This window comes from Xiphophorus hellerii, chromosome 21 (genome assembly GCF_003331165.1).
Source record: "Xiphophorus hellerii strain 12219 chromosome 21, Xiphophorus_hellerii-4.1, whole genome shotgun sequence".
NCBI classification, from domain to species: Eukaryota; Metazoa; Chordata; class Actinopteri; order Cyprinodontiformes; family Poeciliidae; genus Xiphophorus; species Xiphophorus hellerii.
In genome coordinates this window covers 5,438,589-5,460,607 of record NC_045692.1, presented here as the reverse complement: position 1 = coordinate 5,460,607, position 22,019 = coordinate 5,438,589, and the positions used below count along the sequence as shown (strand labels likewise).

General features: G+C 39.3%; 1 protein-coding gene and 1 long non-coding RNA gene across 2 annotated transcripts; both read right to left on the bottom strand.

The window, feature by feature from the left end:
• Positions 1–289: 289 nt before the first annotated feature.
• LOC116711410 (uncharacterized) lies at positions 290–962 on the bottom strand. Its single transcript, XR_004337215.1, has 3 exons — positions 938–962; positions 764–865; positions 290–339 (listed from the first exon to the last, which is right to left on the bottom strand). It is a non-coding gene; the product is annotated as an uncharacterized LOC116711410 (long non-coding RNA).
• Positions 963–17,040: 16,078 nt separating this feature from the next.
• On the bottom strand, positions 17,041–20,759 carry gjd4 (gap junction protein delta 4). The gene has a single exon (XM_032550830.1). It carries the CDS (start codon positions 19,606–19,608, stop codon positions 18,418–18,420), a length of 1,191 nt encoding a protein of 396 aa, XP_032406721.1. The 5' UTR covers positions 19,609–20,759; the 3' UTR covers positions 17,041–18,417.
• Between the last annotated feature and the right edge of the window lie 1,260 nt (positions 20,760–22,019).

Sequence of the window (22,019 nt, the reverse complement as noted above, 5' to 3'; positions counted from 1 at the left end):
TAAGGAGAAAAAAAATCAAAGTTTAGTTTGTTTGACATTGTTGTTTTTCAGCACACGCAAATGATAGAGCACTTAATAAATTAAAATAAAAGTTGTTCATTTACATTATATTCATTTAGACCAAAAAGGAAAGTTATTAGTTATATTCTACAATTCAGAGTAGAATTCAGTTTTTAACGAGATCCAATTTTTTTTTAAAGTTTTTGACAAACCTTAAAGTGTCTTCAGCTCGTGGAGCCGTTTCAGTGAAGTTAGCGTTCATGGAGGGAAACTTGCTGCTGCTGTTCTGCTCGGTCAGAATGTTGCTGATGTCAGAAAAATCTGCTGTCATGTCATGAGCTGGAAAAACAAAAAATGAACAAACATGTTTGCAAAAAGAAGTGGCATCGTGTTTTCACTTAAGACTTATAAAATAGTTTCATGATTTTGGTTATGCCTGTAGAATTTAAACTGAGGTAACACTGAACAATGAATCGTTGGGTAAATAGTTTGAAAAAGAAAAGATATTAAAGACACGCTAACCTAAATGGCTGCAAATGCAACCATTGCTGAAAATGAATCAGACTCATGTGTAATGTTTTGTCTTAGTGTAATGTTTCATCTCTCTGCAAAAATGTGAGTCACTAAGCTTTATTCTGTTTTAAACCTTTGCTATTTGATCAGTTTGGTTTTAGAAGGGGAACAATGACTTTTTTTATTATTTATAACAGAAACATAAAATCTAGTCTTTTTACATCTTTAAGATGACTAGAACAAGACTCACTGTGAACACTGAGGGCGACGAGTTCAGCCAAAAGTAAAACATTCAGGATTCCCAAACAGACAGCCGCACGGAGGCAGAGCCTCTCTTTGGAGCTGCTCCAACCTTAACAAAAACCTCAACCTTAGCAAAATTGAATTCAATACACACTAGATTTCTCTGTAACTTCGTTCTTACCTGTGTGATTTGATGCAGTTTGTCCAACAGGTTCCATATTGACGTAAATTTCCTCCATCGCTTCAGACTCTGTTGGCTTTAAACATTGACTATAAAATCCACTGCAGTAGTGGAACAAAGTGAAAAACTGTGGGAAAGAGATGAGATGTCTGGTGTTCAACAAAACAAAAGGTAAACGTATTTTAGAGATAACGACCAAATAAAGAAATTCATGAGCGCAGATTCAGTATTAGTTTCTTAAATATCTTACACAACATAAAATTCTTGAAGGTTTCAATAGTTTCATAAGTTCATATTTGCTGATTCGGTTCTGTATCAATGAATATTTATTTATCCTTTTTCTTTGTTTTCCTTCAGCTTGGTTAATCCTACTCATAATAAACACATTACACTTTTCCATGGGTGAAAAAATAATTGACTCTTTCCATCTTTAAGATGACACAAAATTAAAAATAGTTTTAAATCACTGATATAAGGATGAAAAAATACATCTGATGTTGTGATGTTCTTGCTTCATCTTGCTCCTGCAGATGGCCGTGTCCAAAAATATTTCCTAAAAGCTAATAAATTGTTGGAGCAGATGACTGGTTCCCTCCTTGGTCATATGGACCCAACAGTTTTACAGGTCTCATTCTGTCCTGATAACTAGTCACAGCCTTGCTCTCGGTAAAAACAACTATCATCTTCGTATTTTGCTTTCTAAATCCTCTTTTAACCCTGTTTCTTGTCCAGTAGCAGAAACACTTACATTAAGAAACCACAGGTATTGAACTGAAATCCTCCTTTAGTCCAGAAAATGTAAAATCCCTGAATTGCATTATTACAAAACTTCTATAGCCGCTGAAATGAATAATTATGGAATTGTACGTATTTATTCATATTTTAAAGATATGTACTTTTAGGACTGCCATCTAGTAAAAAACAAGCTGCATGAGCTGGCTAGTACTGTCTAAAACTCTGTCACCATATCTTCTAAAACAGCCATGAGGCAGATCAACAGTTTGACAAACGGTTTGCTTTGTGAAGCACCGCCTCACTGGGAGGGAATCAAAAGGGAATCAGGTGCAAGTTGGGCGGGTTAAAGTAAGAGAAACCAGATACTGCATTCAAAGCATGATGAAGACCAGCAAGCAAAACAATCACAGAGTGGATATAGTAGAATATCAGAGTTCAGGAGATACAGGATAGAAGATTTGACTGAATCAAGACATTGCCCAGAAGTTCAGACTGGGAAGCTAACTGGCAAATTACTAGCTAAGTATGTGGAGCAGGAAAATAGGTCGTATTTACTTTAATTTATGCAAACCAATTGCCTCAAAAAGATTCAATTACTGCAACTTATAAAAGACAAGTGTAGTTACACCGTGTGATTTTGGCAAACAATATTCTTAAACTCATCCAAAATATTATTCTCCGCAAAACTTATTTTATTTTCTGCCTACAGCAGCAGCAGCAATATATTTGCTACATAGATTAAAGATTCATGGTCTCATCATTTGACATGGTTGTTCTGTTCAAAACCTTTTGGTTTGCTTGAGCAGAAATGGCGTAGTGTCTGGGCATGTTAAAATGTTCAACTTTTACCACCCTAAATCCTCACTACTTTCCTATAGCTCACTTTTTATTTTATTTTACTTGTTGCATGGACTCAACTTAAATAGATTAACTTATAAAGCTTTTTTTTTTTATATTCAAACGTTCCTGCCACTTGTTTAAGATGAGTACAAACAACAAGTTGATGATAATTAAATGATGTTCACTTGAACTTTTTTTTTTTTTAAGTCTAATGTTTTATTTTACAGTGAGGAAGGCCGGAGTCTAGCTTTAGCAGATGGCTGAAGGCATCTGATCCGCTTCAAACTCAGTACCTGTTTGCTCCAAGGCAAAACTTTGGTAAGGTTAAATTTAATCGGCTAAAGAAAGTCAGACGGTTTATTCTCCAATGTGAGAAATCCCTTGAGGTAGTCAGGTTTCTTGTTTGATCAGATCTTGTTAGTCATTTACATAGTATGATTACTAATTAACGGTTGATTCTTTTGTATCTAGATGCAATGTAATCATTCAATTCACAATTGAAGTTCTATTATGGGGATTCTGCAAATTAAATATTTCATAGTATATTTCACTGATTCCTTTCATACAGTCCAAGTTCCCTGACAAGGAGAAATGACCTTTCAGAGAAACATAATCTTTATTGCTTTGAGTATAATGATATTTTACTTAATCTGACTGATATGATCTTCTTTAGCGCATACTGATGCTTCGCATTGATCATTTATAAGCTTATCGATTACAAGAGTTGTACTGTCTGTTAGAGAACATTAGTGAACAGCATCATTAGGACCAAGGAACAAAAGCTGCAGATCATTTTTAAGGTAACAAAACAATTCACCATTTTGTGAGCAACTCATGGAGCATGGTTGTGTAGTGAGCAGAGGTGTGACCAAGTCACTGTGTTGCAAGTCTCAAGTAAGTCTCAAGTCTCTGTCCTCAAGTCCGAGTCAAGTCTCAAGTAAAGAAGGCAAAAGTCGAGTCAAGTCTCAAGTCAGGAACCTTTAATTTCAAGTCATTTCGAGTCATTTTTATTTATTTTTTTTTTAATAATTTGCAATTATACATAAAATTCAAATAATAGACCATTTGTTCTTTTTAAAATATGTATTTATCTCAAATGATAGAACATGTGTAGCTGAACACAAAGTATAAAAAACATTTTTAAATTGGACCACTTTATTGCCCAGTTCTGTTAAACTTGATATTCAATAAAAAAAGACGAAAATGCTGACATTTCCACAGCACAATACAAAGAACCATAACAGCAGTTTTTTCCTCTTTTCTCTGACCTGGTCACTGAGTGAACATGTATTTTTATGTGTCCATGTTTTGAGTGACATAAGAAACAAAACAAATATATCAACTGAACAATTAACAGAAATCTGCAATTGAGGATACTGTATTTCAGTTAACTATTCTGCATTGCATTTGCAAAAGACCAAACTGAAAAAAAGTCTGTCTGTCATTTGTGCACGATGAGGACGTAAAATGATGCCACCATAGCTGAAGACACGCTCCACTGGAGCACTGCAAGCAGGCACTGCCAAAACTCTGGTGGCCACATTAAACAGTGAAGGAAGAGTGTGCATGTTCATTGCCCAGAACAAGAGGGCGTTCTGTCCATCAGCAATATGGAGGTAATGACTTAGCTGTAGTGCTGGACTTGTCTGGACATCCTTCTTCTGCCTCTTACAATAAGCGGCAAACAGTCCTCCATCTTCACAGTCCTTTTGATCTTTATCACCAGGAGTCACGTGTTGCTCCAACTTTGCAGGATCTGCAGCATTTTCCAGCATCAGATCTGAGAAAACATCCAAGTAACAGCGGCAAAAGAGCCTGTATTAGAATTTTAGACAATAAATAAATAATACAGAAAAAGAACACCAAATACAGTCTTTACCTTAAACTTTTTGTGTCACTTCTGTCTTCATGTCCTGACTGCCCAACACATGGTGTTCCACCCACAACAGAGAAAACGCTGGATCCAAAGCAGCTGCTTTGAGGTACACTGGATCTGAAAAGGGTGCAGTGATCCCTTCTTCTGCTCTCGCCATTTGCACACTGATAAAAATTCCAAGAAATCTTTTGTTCAAAGATGCCTGGAGACTGCTGACCAGACCATGGTGCACATTATTTGTGGAGGCATTTGAAGGACCGGATTTATGGTAAATCATCACCAATTTAACCCGGAGTACACATGCTAACACGAAGTTAGCTATAGTCAACCATCTTACAGCAAAAGAAAAGTGCCACCTACCGATCTTTGTGAAGCTTCAAATGCCGGACAAAGTTGGACGTCGTGGCATCTCCATCCGATATTCTCTTCTTGCATGTTTTACAAGTTGCAGTTCGTTTTTTAGTCGAAAGTTCATAACCTACGTAGCCAAAAGAAATTACTCGCGGAAGCATATTCGAGCGGTTATTTCGTATTTCGTTCCCTGAGCTCTGTAGCTTTGCCGCGTTTTTTTAAACCTCCAAATCCTGTTAATTTGATTGGTTGTGCTGCAGCTACGTACACATACATACATAAGGAGAGAGGAAAACCATAGTGACGGTCTGCGCATATTGATACGGAATGAGTGAAATTAATTAATGACGCCACTTTATAAATAATGTGTTTTAAATTTTAAGACTTTGAGTAAAAAATATCAAGTCTTTTCAAGTAAACAGCTTCAAGTCGAGTCAAGTCCCAAGTCAATGGCATGAAAGTCAAAGTCAAGTCCGAGTCTTTGAGCATTTTTTGAAGTCAAGTCTCAAGTCGTGATTTTAACGACTCGAGTCTGACTCCAGTCCAAGTCATGTGACTCGAGTCCCCATCTCTGGTAGTGAGTATGTTTAATTTTTATTTTTAGGTAAAGTGTACCAATAGCAAACTTAGTCAATGTTATTATAAGTTGGGCTAGTTGTCAGAAGATGTAAGTAAGTCTCGGTGAGAGGGAGTATTTAAGAAAAAACACAAATTCACTGATTAAATTGTTGGTTGATAGCCAGCATATATTTGAATTTGTGCAACAAACACCAAAAGAAAAAAACTATATAAAACTGAATGGCCATTCAGTTTGATAAAATATTTACACATTCAATAAATCAATAGAAATCCAAGGGCACACATTAAAACATCAAATCTAAATAAATAATATGAATTATATTAACTATTTTAATACAGACTGATGGTTCACATTGATCATTTAAAAGTTTTAGTAATGAAAAATTTCAACTGTAGTGAAAGCTGAAAGATACATATAAGTATCCTCACCGAGGCCTGTTTTGTCCCTGTCAGATATTCTTCAGAAATAAATTTACAGATGAGGAACTTTTACTAACATGTTTCACACTAGCAAGTGTTACAGAAAAAAAAAGAGTTTCAAATGTATTTAAACCAAGATTTACTATTTTGGAGAAAATATGAAGCAGTGGGAAGATCAGTGTTGATTCAACAGCGTGAAAAAAAAAACTGAACAAAATCATTCACAGTGATGCCAGGACAAATTCTGGAAAAGTCTGGACAAATTCTTTAACTGCGGAAAGATAAAAGTTCAATTTGAGCAGCCTCACTTAGGCCTGTTTACTGTCTGTCACATGTTCTTCAGAAGTACGTGTACAAATGAACATTTACTGACATGTTTCACACTAGCTAGGGTTACAGAAAAAAAAATCTATAAGAGTTTAAAATTTAAGTGATGAAGGAAATCACAAACTCATAGTCAGCACTGACTAATCGTTCTACCATAAAATAAAGCAGTAAAACAGTTAAAACTCTAGGCTTTCTGTAGAGGTCTGTGTTCAGTCTTACGGGTGCGCACACACAGATGGCAGGGGCTGGGGTCAGCCCTGCACCCACACACACACACACACACGCATCCAGAGTAAGAGGGCAGGGGAGGGGGTCACTGCTGACCCTCAGTCCTTATGTCCTACACACACACAAACACACGCACACACAGACGGCATGGATAAATCTAAACTTATCTAGGAAAGGTGACAATCTATGTATTAATCTTGATACTGATGATCACTTATTGTTTTTTTGTGCTCTAATTGTACTGTACTTTAATTTGCTCACAAGTGGTCACATGTGCCACTGGCACACAGATGGAGTGCTGCAGATCCTGAGAGCTGATAGCTGATAATCAATAAGCATGGCGACCAAAGTCCATCCAGACGGTTGAGGTCTGTGAGCTGATGTTTTAAGTTGTACTGAAAATTTGTTTTCCGAAATTATTCTCAATCATCTAACACTTATTGTATTTCTCTTAAAACTCATAATGTTTATTCATTCTTTAATTATATTATTTTAAAACACAGAGGTCAGAAGGTGAAGGAATATCGGATGGGGTTTGGGGGGGTGCGGGGGGGTTGACTGGATGGGGGGAGGGGCATCATGTGACCGGAAATTAAAATCAATTAATGATTAGGGTCATAAATCACTCATCAATCAAACTCCGATTAAAATTTGACAGAAGGGGTCCTATATACCTCTCTATCAGCGCAGCACTGAGAAATACTTAGATTCTGGGAAGCTGCATCCAAACCGGGAGCTGAGGCCTCTCCTCCTGAAGAGCCGCCTGTCTGAAACAATAAAAAATAAATATATTCTGTGACGGAGGAGCCGTCACGAGCTGGGACTTAGAGTCCTTGTCAGCATGCCCGCGCACCCACGCCGACAAACACGTACACAATCACTAACTTACTTGTGTTGCAGCTTGGACTGGGGCGGTTCGTCGTGGGTGCACACGCGGTGTTCCTGCTTCAGTTAAACATTCATTCTAACCTATTTTTAGCATTAAACGTTTTCCCGGTTCTGTTTTCAAGTAGGGTGTTTCCGGATTGTGGCGTGCCGGGAGGGAGTCACATGAGGTGGTGATGTCATCAGAGCGCACTGGGTGTTGTCTATTAAATTGAGTATTGTATTTTGTTTACAAGTTTATTTTATTTATTTATTTTTTCTATTATTATTATTATTATTATTATTATTATTATTATTATTATTTTGTATACTTTACAAACTTCAAACTGATTTGATGTTTGATTCAAATCAGAATCAAACTTCTGATTTGAGTTAGAAGTAATTAGTATTTTTGCTAGTTTGGATTGTCTGTGGGCGGAGCCTGTGGCTTTAAAAGCAGGGCTCTGCTCCACAGGAGGCAGTCTGTGGTTAGACTCCTGAAGAAGTCACGCTGGAGGTGATGGACTACTGCAAGTGAAGGTACTAATGATTATTTGATTTCTAACCTGCTCTGGATGTCCTTTGTGTGTGGTCTGCACCTGCCATCTTTGTGAGAGCTTAATAAATCCTCTAAAACGATCTCCGACTTGGAACAGTCATGTTGTTTGACTAAATCATAAGAGAACCCCGTCACATATTCAAAAAAGTTCACACTGCACGTAAGAAGTCAATCGAAGGGAAGAATATATTTCACGCACACACAAAAATATGAATTTACAAACTAAAAAAATCCATAAGGCAATATTAGCAACTGGAATTCGAAGAAAATACTGGGCAAAGTTGAGGAGATAATATCTTCAGAAGTGTCGAACTCTCTAGAAAGAGTATTTTATTTTGATACAGGTATCTAACGGTCCATATAGCCTACAAACACATTAAACTCTTCATATCACACTTTGAGCCGCTACGAACCGATAACAGGCAGCGGAAAACAACAGAGGGACTTGGCGAAATGAGGTTAGCGGGGAAAACGCACGCCGCCTGGCCCCGTCAGCGGAGCTACGCTGCTCCGAAAACTCCGGAGCGCATTTCAAAGATGCCTAATTTTGGATGAACTAAGTTGATAGACGAAGCTATAAGGACTACTTTTTGTGGCAAATTAATAGGGTACTTACCTCTATTTACCGGTGCTGGTTGCACATTGCAATGGACGCCATCTTGCTGGTCCAGAGACGAGGGAGTTATGACTGCAGGATGGTGTGGAAAGCCTCGCCCTCGCGCTCTGGCTTTTCAAAATAAAAACTCAGGATAACCATTTTTCTCGGAGGCCAGGTGTCTCACAGGAGACACCTTGTTTCTCACAGGAGCATTACTTAAACTGACTTGCGCTTGGCAGATCGTCTTTCTGCAGCTTGTATAAAGTCTATGTGTGATAGGGACCCTGTGTAAGCCGGACAGAGAGAACTTCCGGGTCAGATATCTTGTCAAAAATGTTGTCATGAAAATCGAAATTGAGCGCTCGTTATCCGGTTTTTCCATTTTCGTTTTGTTCACTAAATGGGAAATCGGATAACGAGCCGTCATCCGATTTTGGTTTAATAAACGAAAAACTAGTCTAGTTTTGTTTTTTCATTTTTCATTTTAAACAAAAGAAACTAACTGCCTGAAAATACACGGGCCGCAAAAGGTAAAGAGCTGGAAAAGCAAAGTGAAAAACTACGAGAGGAGAATGCTGGTCTTAAGAAGAGGCTCAGAGAAAAGGTACAGAATGAAATGGAGCCTTCGCATAAAAGGTCTGAAGGAGGAGAAAGATGAAGACATCAGGGCTTTAGTCATATGTACTCTGAAGCACATCGTTCCTGAATCTGCATCAAGGCTGAAGGGGGACGTGCATGTTGTTCATCGACTGGGACGAAGGATGGAGAACAAACACAGAACCGTTATTGTGCTATTTACACGAAGATTATTGAAGGAAGAAATCTGGAAGAAGACCAAAAAATCCACTTATTGCAAAGAACTGGGCATCCGGTTTGCTAAAATGCTACCCAAAGAAACCTGGGAGGAGGGAAATCGTCTGTGGCTGCAGATTGATCAAGCCAGGGGAGCCGGGAAGGTGGCCTACTGATGGACGCCAAATCGGACTGGAAGGTACCTATACTGACTAAGGTGGAGATGTAGACTTTGTAACAGGACCTGCTGCTCAACATCATTTTGTGGTAATCAGTTTAACTGAGTTTTCTTTTTCTTTTCTATTCAAGGAGCTTTTTTTTGTTTGTTTATAATGTTGAATACGAAAATTTCATTTATTTCACTCAATGTTAGCATATCTAGCTACTACACTGACTCAATTGCTTCGGATGCCTATGAGGGTTTTCTTCCATTGGCTTTTTGTCCACACAATGAAACGAGCACATAAAGCATTTTGGGTTCTCTCTCCAAGTTTAGAATTTTTAGCCGAATTCTTTTTGTTTCCTTATCTGTCGGTAGGCTATGAAAACTACCTCTTTTCACAGAAACACTGTCTTTTTGGTTTCGGGAGCACGTTCAAAACACACCTGTTGCTGCCACAAATTAAGTTTGGTCTAATTATTAGAGCACAGCAGTCACCCGAGTTCCATAGGGGCATCTTACGGCCCTTTCTAGTGGCAAGTTGTTCTCTAGAACAGATTAATGTGTGGTTCGGTTCGGTTCAGGTCCAGTGGAGAGATTCTCCGGGTTACGGACAGCTGCGGTCTTTTCTCCGCTTATTTGCAGCGACACTCAGCAACGGAGAACCTCGACGTTCTGGTTGTGATGGACTAAATAAATCCAAATATATTTTTTTGTACTATAGAAATGTATTGCTGGCCCAAACATAATGATAAAGATTCAGATCATGAACTTTATGACTTTTTAAATCCAAACGAAAACTCAAATTCACATCACACCAAGCTAATATTATGTATTTCTGCTGTTTTACACTGTTGGCACAAACCTGCAGCTCAGAACTCTGACCAGCTTCTCTGCTTTTCTCTTTGTTAAAGTCGGTTCTTCAGAGAGACGAGCTGCTAGCAGCGCTGCTAATTCACCGTCACTCCATTACCAAACTTAACGCTGTGTTCCTGTCGCTCCCCGTGATTAAACTCACAAACTGTCCTCTGAACTGAGCAGCTCTCTGATGGCAGACAGCGTCTCCGTGAACAAGTTTTACCAAACATTGTACAGTAACTGAAAAGAGAGATGTAACTTCTATCATGAATATAGATGAACAAAAAACCCTACAAATTACAGTAAAATGCCGCTACGTCCGGTGGGCCCCGGAAGTAAGACTCATAATCGTTTCCACAGTAAGCCTCCCAGGAATAGAGAGTTCTGGCAGCGTGGCGTGCTGAGCAGTACTACTTCTCTTAAACAATTCCTCAAATAAGAGTTAATGAATTTTAGAATCGTTTCACACAGTAAGCCTCCCAAGAATATGGTGGAAAGTGAGCTGGCTTTGCTGTTGCCTGGCAACATAGCATGCATGACATTATTCCACTGATGTAATCTGATGATGCCAAAGTGTGATGATGTCATAAGGGACAAGGCATCTGTCCCTTATGACATCACAAGGAACAGATGCCTTGAATATCCAGCGACTGAATCAAACTTGCAGAAGTCAAGTTTCGGACGTTGGGTTTTCCATATTGAATTGAACAGTGCATTTTTTCGTAGCTTTTGTGATACATCAGTCGAACAGCCAAAATGCTGCCAATTAAGACTTATTTTTTAACAGAATGCGAAATTAAAGAAATGAGTAGAGATGAATTGATCTCCGTGAATCTGGATTTCATACAAAGGTTTAAAAAAATAGCTAAGGAGCATCGGAGTAGAACCGCAGTGGAGGAAGAGTTGAAAGCAGCTCAGGAAGAAATTTTGGATCTAAATCAGAACATTGATTCACTCAAGAAACAGCTAGATGAGTCTCAAAGACAAAACAACAACCTGAACTGTAAGACAATCCCACAGTTAGAAAGAGAGATAAAGAACCAGAGGTCCCACAGGAATCAGTTGTTGACTGTGAATAAAAACTACCAAACTAAATTCGAAGACCTTCAAACCTCTTTAAATGACCTCATGGACTCAAAACTGCAGCTTGAGAGGACGTTGGCAGAAAAAAGAGAAGCGATGTCTCAACTCACAGCCAACAAAATGGATGTTGAAAAGCAGGAAAATGAAGTGGAGAAACTTCGGTTGGAATTGTACAAAAAGAGCAACTATGTTGACCAGAAGAATACTGAAATTAAGAGAGAAAAAGAAAAGTCCAGAAGTCTTGAGGGCAAGGTAAAAGATCTGGAAAAGCAGTTGAATGAGGCAAAGAGTCAAATGAAAATTCCTGGGAATAGACTTTCAAAAACTCTGGTGGGAGATGAATATAAGAATGAACCAAGTGCCACGTTTTCTGACACCGTATTATTTCAGAAAAAAGTGCAAAACAGGGTATTAGCAACATATCAGAAGGCAAGAGCTCTCCGGGAGGAAAAACCCTTGAAGAAGCAGGCCGAGAGCCACTCAACGCTCCCAGCCTCACAACAGAAAGAAAATTTAAAACTACAGGAAGAAGACTCACGACGACAGCAAGAAGCCATGGGTAAGGAAAGAAATTTTCACCGCACAGAATTTGATTGGAAAAGGCTGAAGGAGAAAATTCAGTCCTTAAATGGTCAGATACAGGCACTAACTCAAAACAGACATAGGGATCAAGAGTGCATTAAAAAACTCACTGAACAAGTGTCTACGATGAATACTAAGCACTACAGGGAGAAGAAGGAATACAAGGATTTAAATAAATCCATAAAGAGCAAAGAGACAAAGGTACAAGGTAATACTGCTCCGGAAATACCTAAAAATGAAACACAGACCAACGAACAGCAAGCCAAATTTCTACCGTCCATTGAGGGAAAGTCAGTTCATTATAAAGGAACCTTGCCTCTGGGTGGAGGCAGGTTAGATCCAGAATTCAAAGAAGACAAGCACATAACGATAGATAAGTTAAACCATAGCCCAATGCCCCCTAGCAAAAAGAAGCTTGAAATGCCATCATTTAAACTTTCAGGCAGGAAGATTGTCCTCAGGGAACCTGAGCAGAGAAGAAAAAGTGGTCAATCAGGCAGGCGTGCCACAGTTGATGGGAACGTTAAAGTTCCCTCATTAGAAGTTAAAGGCAACAAAATATTATGAGGTGCATTTGTGAGCATCACATAGTAGAGGCGTATTCACCTTGGGGCTGGGCTTTAACCCATGGAGCCCAGCCGGGCACAGCCGAAGAGGAGACATGATTCCCTCTTCACACGGGCTCACCACCTTTGGGGGAGACAAACTGGTGGGGTGCAGAGTCAAAAGGATGGCAGCTGAAGGTAAGGACCTTGGTGATCTGTTCCTGAGCTACAGAAGCTCAGGAACAGACCAGAGTCCGGTCCTCATTGCCGGCAGTACCTCGGGCTCGTTTCCAGTGAGAGTTGGACTCCGCCAAGGCTAATCTTTGTCACTAATTCTATTCAATACTTTTATTGACAGAATTTTTAAGGCACAGCCAAGGTGTTGAGGGGATCCGATTTGGTGGCCTTAAGATCAGATCTCTGCTTTTTGCAGAAGATGTGGTCCTACTGCCTTCATCAGGTCGTGATCTACAGCTTTCACTGGAGTGATTCGCAGCCGAGTGCGAAGTGGCCGGGATGAGGATCGGTGCCTCCAAATCCAAGGCCATTGAGTTCTTGAGCCAGAAAATCTGGTTAGGATGCCTCCTGATATGCATCCCATCTCTTTAAATGCAAAGGTTTTCTCCGGGTGCTCCGGTTTTTCCTACCTTCGGGGAAAAAGTGATTAGGCTAATTGGTCTCTTTTAAATTTACCTTAGTCTCTCACTCACTAACATTTGGAGACATTCTTTAAATGGACACACTTTAAACTCAATGCATAGGTTTTCTCCGGGTGCTCCGGTTTTTCCTACCTTCGGGGAAAAAGTGATTAGGTCAATTGGTGTCTTTTAAATTTAGCTCTGTGTCTCACTCACTGACTGTTAGAGATACAAAGAATATGAACTTATCTAGTTCAGATTCTTAATGCGTTTCTTTTTAGCACACACTCCTTACATGGCCTCATAAAATGGCTTCCAGTCCTAATGTTTCTATATTTTCTGTTTTCTTAGTCGTCTTAATTTTGAACAGGTCATAGAATATGATCAGTCTCTCTAAGCTGGAGTGTCTTCCTGTTAAAAGGGAGTTGTTCCTCTCTACTTGACTGCTCAGGATGAGGGACGGTAACAACTATCAATTGGATAATTGGATGAATGGATTGATGATTGGATTGGATGCAAAGTTTTTCTCTTGGTGCCTCGATTATTTTGACTATTCAGGAAAAGAAATTTTTAGGCTAAGGGTGTAACTTTGTGTTGCAAGTTGGTGGGGATGAAGTGTTGGGCGTGGGGGTGGGGGGGTGCTGATGCACCCACAGTCACTGGACGACCTTTTCTTTTCTAGTGCTAAGAATAAAGAGAAAACTTACATGAGAATGCAATAAATTAAGATATGATGTGTCTTTAGTATAGCAAATAATAAAGACGCAAAACCTTTTTTGGGTCTGGTTGGGGCAGTTAACTCTTTATTTAGTTATTATTGGATTCTATCAAATGTGGCTTAAAGCTGAGATGCTGATGTTTGGATATGTAAAACATATTTTATCTCTGCTAATAAATCTATAGTTTGGTTTCTGTCAGCTCTAGAAACAAGAGAGAAAAAAGCCAATTTCTCTTTATAATGGCCCATAATTTAATTTTACTTAGCAGGAGTCGTGGTTTAAAATTTAACAAACTTTGGCTCTTTATGCTTTATGAAATATTTCATCCTATTTGATGATTGATCTGAATATTGCCACGTTCTATGAACAAATGATGCAATTTGTCCAGGTGAAAACAGGGTGTTTTTTATGTCAGTCTGTCAGCTTAACGTCACACGCAGTGACAGTTCAATTAACACAAAATAAGGTGAACTGCACACATTTTCTGACAGATAATCAGAAGTTCAGGTGCTTAAGTAGCTAATCAATTCAGATCAAACATCAAATATGGCGAAATATTTCCTAAAGCATAGAGTTTGTTAAATTTGAAACCATTTAATGGTTATTTTTACAGCAAAGTAAAAATAAAGTACTGGTCATGCAAAAGAGAAACTCGCTTTGGTTCTCTCTTGTATCTTGTACAGTATATATACACATACACACACATATATATACATATATAAATATACTGCTCAAAAAAATAAAGGGAACACTTTAAGTGTTAAACACCTGTTTAAGTGTTCCCTTTATTTTTTTGAGCAGTGTATATATCTTCTTTTAAAGCTAAATATATTAAAGCTAAATATATATATATATATATATATATATATATATATATATATATATATATATATACACACACCCTCCCATTGAATTCAATGAGAAGGTGTGTCCAAACCTTTGGTCTGTACTGTATATATATATATACATATATATATATACATATATATACATATATATATAACTTTAAAAGAGGAGGAAAGCTTCTCTCTTGTATCTTTACAGAACTGACAGAAACCAAACTATTTATAGATTCATATGCAGAGAGAATATATACATTTTACATGTCCAAACATCAGCATCTCAGCTTTAAGCCACATTTTATAGAGTCCAGTAACATCGATGGTCACTTTACTCACTGACAGCCCCAAACCAGAGCCAAAACAAGGTTTTTGGGTCTTTAATATTTGCTATATTAAAGCAAATATACTCAGCAAATACACATTCCATAAATTAGAATATGACTGAAAAGTTTCTTTGTTAGTAGTTCCATCACCAAGTAAGACATTATATGATTAATTAGATGTTTTAACATATTTATATTTCATAGCATGTTTAATACCTGCTAAAAAGTTATTTTCGAAAGGTACTATTAATCTGACAAGCCTATATATATATATATATATATATATATATATATATATATATATATATATATATATATACATACACACACACATATATACATATATAAATATATATCTTCTTTTAAAGCTGAAGTTGAAGCTATATATATATAACTTCAGCTTTAAAGGAAGATATATATACAGTACAGACCAAAAGTTTGGACACACCTTCCCATTGAATTCAATGAGAAGGTGTGTCCAAACCTTTGGTCTGTACTGTATGTACATATATATATACTGCTCAAAAAAATAAAGGGAACACTTTAAGTGTTAAACACCTGTTTAAGTGTTCCCTTTATTTTTTTGAGCAGTGTATATATATATATATATATATATATATATATATATATATATATATATATATATATATATATAACTTTAAAAGAGGAGGAAAGCTTTCATAAAACACAGTAGAACTCAACAGAAGATTTTATTGTATAAAAATATGAAAAAATATCCTTTTTCATCATCACTTTTCAAACACTAGCAGCGTTTTAAGCCCTTTTACTGACTGCTTTAGTAGTCAGTAGAAAGCAACTTTAAAAGAAGTTGCATTTAAAACTCTTATTAACCCTTGTTACAGCATAAAATTCAACGAATGAAAAGCACGTCATGTCTTAATGTTGTCTTCCTCAGAGTACCAGCCTGCTGATGTTTTAGGCGGGGGAATAAAACATGAGGCTGCGGTTATCATTCTTTGTCACCAGGGGGCAGCAAAATATCAAAACACCGGTGTTGGGAGAAGCAGCGAATACAAAACTTGATTGAAAACTATAAAAATCGCATTAAAAGATCGCATTAATCACGTTTGTATGGTTTTGAACCATACAAACGTGATGAAAGCTGTGGCTGTTTCATACAAAAATAGAAGAGATCAAACAAACAATTATTCAAAATCTGGGATTTATTGTGCTTGAGATTAAACTGAGTATTGCAGTGCCTCGAAAAAGGATTTATACCTCTTGAACTTAAAAAAGAAAAAAAAAATCCTACATTCCCACCACTCATTTTAATGTATTTTATCGTGATTTTATAGAATAATAAACCAACAGAAAGTAGCAGGTTGCAAAATGTTCTACAAATAAGAGGTCGGCAAGCATTTGTATACTTTGTGACACTAAAAAGGAAAACGCAGTGCAACCAGTTGCCTTCAGAAGTCATGTAATTAGAAAACAGTCCATCTCAGAGGTTTGTTGGAGAACACCAGCGAACAGAAACACAGCAGTCAATGATAGAGTTCTGCTGAAGCTTAAAGCAGGGTTAGGTCCTAAGTATCTAGAATATCCTAAGGTTTAAACAATGTTCAGTTCATTATCTGAAGAAAAATGGAAGTAGTAGTGCATTAGTACAGTATTACACAACTAGTGCACTGCATTACTCTTCCTGATCTGAAGTGTTGTTGAAGAAAAAGCTCATCTGAAATCTGCAAAGCTCATCAGACGCTACGAAGCTGTTAGAGACTGATTAATACGTCTCTTTTGAGATTTTTTTTAAAGTTTAAAACAATTTCAAAACGTTGCATCCTTGTTTTTCTTCCACTTCCTAATGAGGCACTACTTTGTTTTAACGTGTAACACAAGATCCAAATGGATAATACTGACGTTTGTGATTGTACCGTGTCAAAATCCAGAAAGTTTAAGATGTGTGACTATTTTTGCAACCTATTGTACATCAACAGTAGCATATTCACTGGCACAGCAGCACAAAAGTCTATGCGAAGGGCGTATAAAATCTCAAATGGCTTAAGTTTTTTTTTTTTTTAGTACAAGAATTGTAGCACTTAAGAATTTCATCAGAGAATTTAATTTAGATTAAATGCCGGCCCAGCTGAACAATGAAAGCATACACAAAAGACACTTTGGTGGAAGAAGAAAACAAAACTCTTCATCATACATGCTTTTGTCTTTGGTTTAAAAAAAAATAAAAGGAAAAGCCATTTCACAGTCAGTGTGCAGTTCTCTTTACGAATCCAAGATATGAGTCGGGGAGCTTTTTTCAAAAAGACCACAAGAAGAAGATCAAGAGCTACAGTATCTCTTCACACAAAGATAAGCCCCTCAGCTCTACAGCAACTCAGTCATATCGATGACTCATTTCAATCATTTTGTGTAAATCGTTTAAAGTGGTTTCACTGGCTGTGTAAACACAGCGACACATCCTCCTGTCCTTAACGGGCGAGTGTCAAAATTAATTTCGGCTTCGATCAAGGTGAAACTAAAGCCGAAGCAGAGCGCAGAGATCCTGCGGGGGCAACAGCTAACTCTCCTCTATTTCCAGTGTGGAAGTGTGCTGATGTTTGTGGTCCTCTTGATCCCTCGGAGGCCCTGAAATAGAGTGACAAGCTGTCGCCGTAAATACTGGGCCCCTACGGGGGAGCATAATTACTTAGTGATCCTATGTCAGCTTTTAGGGGCCTTCGTAGTGTCCTTCACTTTGCAGGAGGACTCTCTTTCCATGTATGGGCCAGGTGACGGCATTGCCTCTCGTTTTAGTTGAACCATCTGACCTGGTCCGGTGGACTTTGACCTCACTGATCCATGCTCAAAAGCAGGGCTATCTATGTTGGGAATCATATGGAGGGATTTGAGACGGGGGAGCGAACTGAGTCCAGGTCAAGACTCGGCTTTGTTGTGGACAGTGTTGGGGGTAAAATCTGTATGGAAACAAACAGGTGGGCTGCATTCTTGTAGGGTTTTTTTTTTTCTTTTAAATCTTTAATACCCCCCAAGAACGACGCTTGCTCAAAGACGCCTTATTCAAAACTCTTCTGTCATTGCTAACTTTGATTCAGGAGGTAGGAGGATTTTTGTCGTAGCGTCACAGAGCACGTACCCTAAGAGAGAGAGCAAATAATAAAAAAAAGCAACAAAATGGATTATGATTAGAGCGGCACTAAAAAAAAAAAAAACAATTTCCAACTTGATCACCCCTAACCAGTGTCCAGGCAGCTAGAAAAGGAAAGATTAATTTTTTCCCAATCAGTAAACACATCATGCATAACAACTACCAGGTCATACAAGTGCTCAAATTCTTTTATAGGCGTATGAAGTGAAAAAGACTCAAGGTTATTTAGTAATTTTGTACTTCTGCAGTGGTTCACGACTGACTTGTTTGGAGTGCAGAAAGCAGCAGCCCATTCTGATTGGTGCATCTCTAATTATGATGTGTTGTGTCTGATGTTTATGTCTCCATTTCAGATTCTCAAACTAAACAGCAGCCTGGGTTTAAAGGAAAAACACATTGCTGTAGTACGGGGAACTACAGTAATGTGTGCCTAAAGCTCACACCCACTCTGATCTTTTCTCCTGACCACCTTCACCGCTTTGAGGCTCAATACCATTTCCAAGTTCAAACAGCGAATACTGACCCACTCTCCGGGTACAGACTGAAGTTGTCATGGAAACATCCTTGACCGGTGCTACAGATTCCCCAGAGGGTGGTTTGAGGTCCAGCCTGGGTGGAGGTGGGGGTTTAAGTTTGTTGCGTTTGCTGACTCTAATGGGCCTTGGCGTCCCTATGGTCTCCTGGGGGCAGAGGGCGACCTCGCTGCCATTCCTCTCCAGAACTTCCTCTTGGGAGATCAAAATGTCTTTGTTACCACTGTTGCAGCACAGAGGCTCTGAAGAGCACGGGTGCGCGCAATGCCCCAGGATGGACGCCTTCGGACTTGAATGAAATTTCCCACCACTCCCGTGCCTCTTCCTGAAACTTTCCATTTTCTCGGATTGGGCCTCTATATCTTGCTGAGTAGTGGATGTGCTAGGATCTCTGCAAGTGGATGCCACACCGGCAGAGAGGAAGCAGCGCTCCTCTTCAAATATTTTCTCAACCGTCATCTTCCTCTTGGTGTTGTGCTTCAGCGATCGCTTGACGGCCCAAATGAAATCCAGAACATTGAGGAAAAGGGACAGAGCGGCCACAGCGAGCATGAAGTTGAGCATAACCGTCTTCTCGGTGGGCCTGGAGATGTAGCAGTCCACCTGAGTGGTGCACGGAGCGTGCTGGCACAGGAATCTCCTGGGGATGTAGAACCCGAACATGTAATAATGAGCGGCCCCAAATCCGGCTTCCAACAGCGTCCGGAACAGCAGATGGAGGATGTAGGCCCCTGTGAAGCACCGCAGCCCCCCTCTCTGCTCAACTGCCACTGGCACCTTGTTCACACACATCTTGTTGAACTGCTCCTTGTGGACCTTGAAGAGTTGGAAAGCTTTGGCATGTCCGGTTGAGTTCAGAGCCACGGAGAGAGCGTTGCACACCTTGTGGATGACATAGATGACAAAGATGACGTAAGGCAGACACAAGGCGACGAGCTGCACCAGCCAGAAACGGAAGAGGGAAACGGGCGAGAAAAGATCATAGCAGATGTTTGCACAACCGGGTTGGATGGTGTTACAGACGAATCTCTCCTGTTCGTCCTGGTACAGAGGGTATCCAGCAAAGAGGAGGATCAGGACCCGGAGGAAGAGCATTACAATGAGCCACACCTTTCCTGTGAAATAAATAAATCAAAACACTAATATGAGAAGAAACACAACCTTTGAAAATGGTTACGTTGACATTACTTCATTGAAGCCTAAAACATCCAGATTGTTTAAGCGATATAAAGACAAGAGAAATCGACTTACCCATCAAAGTGATGCTGTGACTGACAGAGATAAAGAGGACCTCAGAGACACTTGATTCTACCATGGTTACTCGGCCTAATGCTCTAAAAACTCTCAAAATAAAGTTGAAAAAGTCCTGCAGGTGACACTTCACTCTACATTTTTCAGCTCATCCATCTTCCACCTCTACCATTCCCGCCAAAGGTCAGCTGGAGCTCAGTGTGCCCAGTCCTTAAGGTTGAAATCCTTCCTGACCGACTCCAACAAACCAAGTTTGACAGACCAAATGACGTGCTCCGTCTTACTTCTTCATCTGCCCTTTGCAGCCAAACGCCTGTTGCCAGAAAACAGAAGACAGGCGCACGCTCTATTGTCGGTCTATTCTTAACACGTTTGCAGAAGCACGTTGCCGTCCTGGCATCGCAGAGATATTTTTGTGCTGTTGGCTCATTCTTACAACAAGCCTCTTGGCTTACTCGCTCCAAATTGGACTGGTCCTGAGTTTTTGCGGACAATGATGAGCATGCTCACATTGACTCCTTCATAATCCTGGAGGAACTTGCTGCAACATAGATCAGTCACAGAACATGCAGGTATGTGGACTTTGGAATCTCGCTCATGAAATAAAACCAGGTTTTAAATTGCCGTTTCCCCTCAAGTGACGCTGGTTTATGGGGGGAGAAGAATTAAAGTTGCTTCTTGTAGGTTGCACAGGAAATAAAAGTGTAATTAATCATTAATCAGATGAGAGACAGGAGCTTATTTTAGGACCACTGTTTACTAAAGACAGAATCAGAAACAATAGAGATCTCACAATTTAAAACTCAGTGGTGGGAGAATTTGAGTTTTCCTAAAACTGACAAACTTATGTAAAAATGATTTTATGAGATACCTTATTGAATAAATATATGAATGACAAATCAGACAAACTTCCATTTTTTGAGTCTCTCAGCAGTGGTTAACTACACTTTTATTGTGTGTGTATGTTGCTGCAGGTATGAGACACATCTCACAGGCTTGAACACTAGGATAGCTCAGTTTTCGAGTCCTTCCCATATCGGCTCACCAGGGCCAAAAGGCCGGAGTCCACCCTGACGACTCTGATGGCTCAAATTAGCATCCCTTCTTCAATTGTAAATGTGGTCGTTGACCGTCAGGCCAGAAGGTAGGAATGTGAATAGTCCATGTTGGGGGTGGGTGCAATCTATGATGGAGGCAGCTCTACAGTAGACTCTCCTGTAGGTAGTGCTCTTCAGTTTAGTTTTGAAGCATACATGAAGTGTTTTTGGAGAGATGTGACCTTTTGCAGCTGATCCATGATGTTGTGCTGCATTATCCAGGTCATTTTGCCAAATGTACATAGAGTTTGCAAAACATACAATCTGTTTCAAGAAATGTGCAAAGGTTTTTCTAAAAGAAATTAGTAATGTTTCTCTTTGAAATAAAGCTAAGAGGGTATAAAATGACAGTTTAGAAAGAGCAGCATGCACAGCGTGGTTGAGACTGAGGATACCACCAAAAGGAAGCCAAACACGGTCACAGATTACAACAAAACAAAGTGTGGTGTGGATGTGATGGACCAAATGGTGCGGGAGTACAGCGTGCGTGCAGGAACACGGAGATGGCCAGTTGCGGTGTTCTACAACCTGATTGACATGGCAGCACTGAATGCACATGTGCTTTATCAGGCATGCACTGGGGTGAAGGAGAGACAGGTAGACTTCCTTGTTGAACTTGCTAAAGAGTTCGGTAACTCTCATGTGAATGAGAAGAAGGCACACAAGGAGAAACTGCTTCGGGAACAACCTTCCACACCCAGCCCAGGCAAAAGGGCGAAGTGTCAGGTCAACCAGCGAACATTTTTCTCCTCAAACATTGTCCTGAGCCGTATGCAACGAAATTTCGTTCTTTATACACCCTGTGCATTGAAAATGACAACAAAGTCAGTCTAAGTCGAAGTCGAAGTCTAAGTCTATTGTGCAACTGTGAGATGCGTTGAGGCCATTACCAGGGTACTGATAAGGTAATGGCCCTATTTACTGAACAAAAGCACCTGCTAGATAAAATCCTTCAGGCCAGTTGGACTATCGAAGCCGAAATAGGTATACGTCAAAGTGGACTAACTCAAGCTATTCTAGTGTTAAAGCTCTGTGGATTATTCCACTCGCAGTTGTGAGTCAGGGTCAGTGCAGTTTATTTCAATTCAATTCGACTAACACTTTCACTCAGTTTGCACAATGGCAGTCTGGGACTTTAAAGCTATAACTGACGTGAAA

Coding starts and splice junctions, on each gene's coding strand:
- gjd4 (XM_032550830.1), bottom strand. CDS start 19,608: ATGCTCTTCCTCCGGGTCCTGATCCTCCTCTTTGCTGGATACCCTCTG.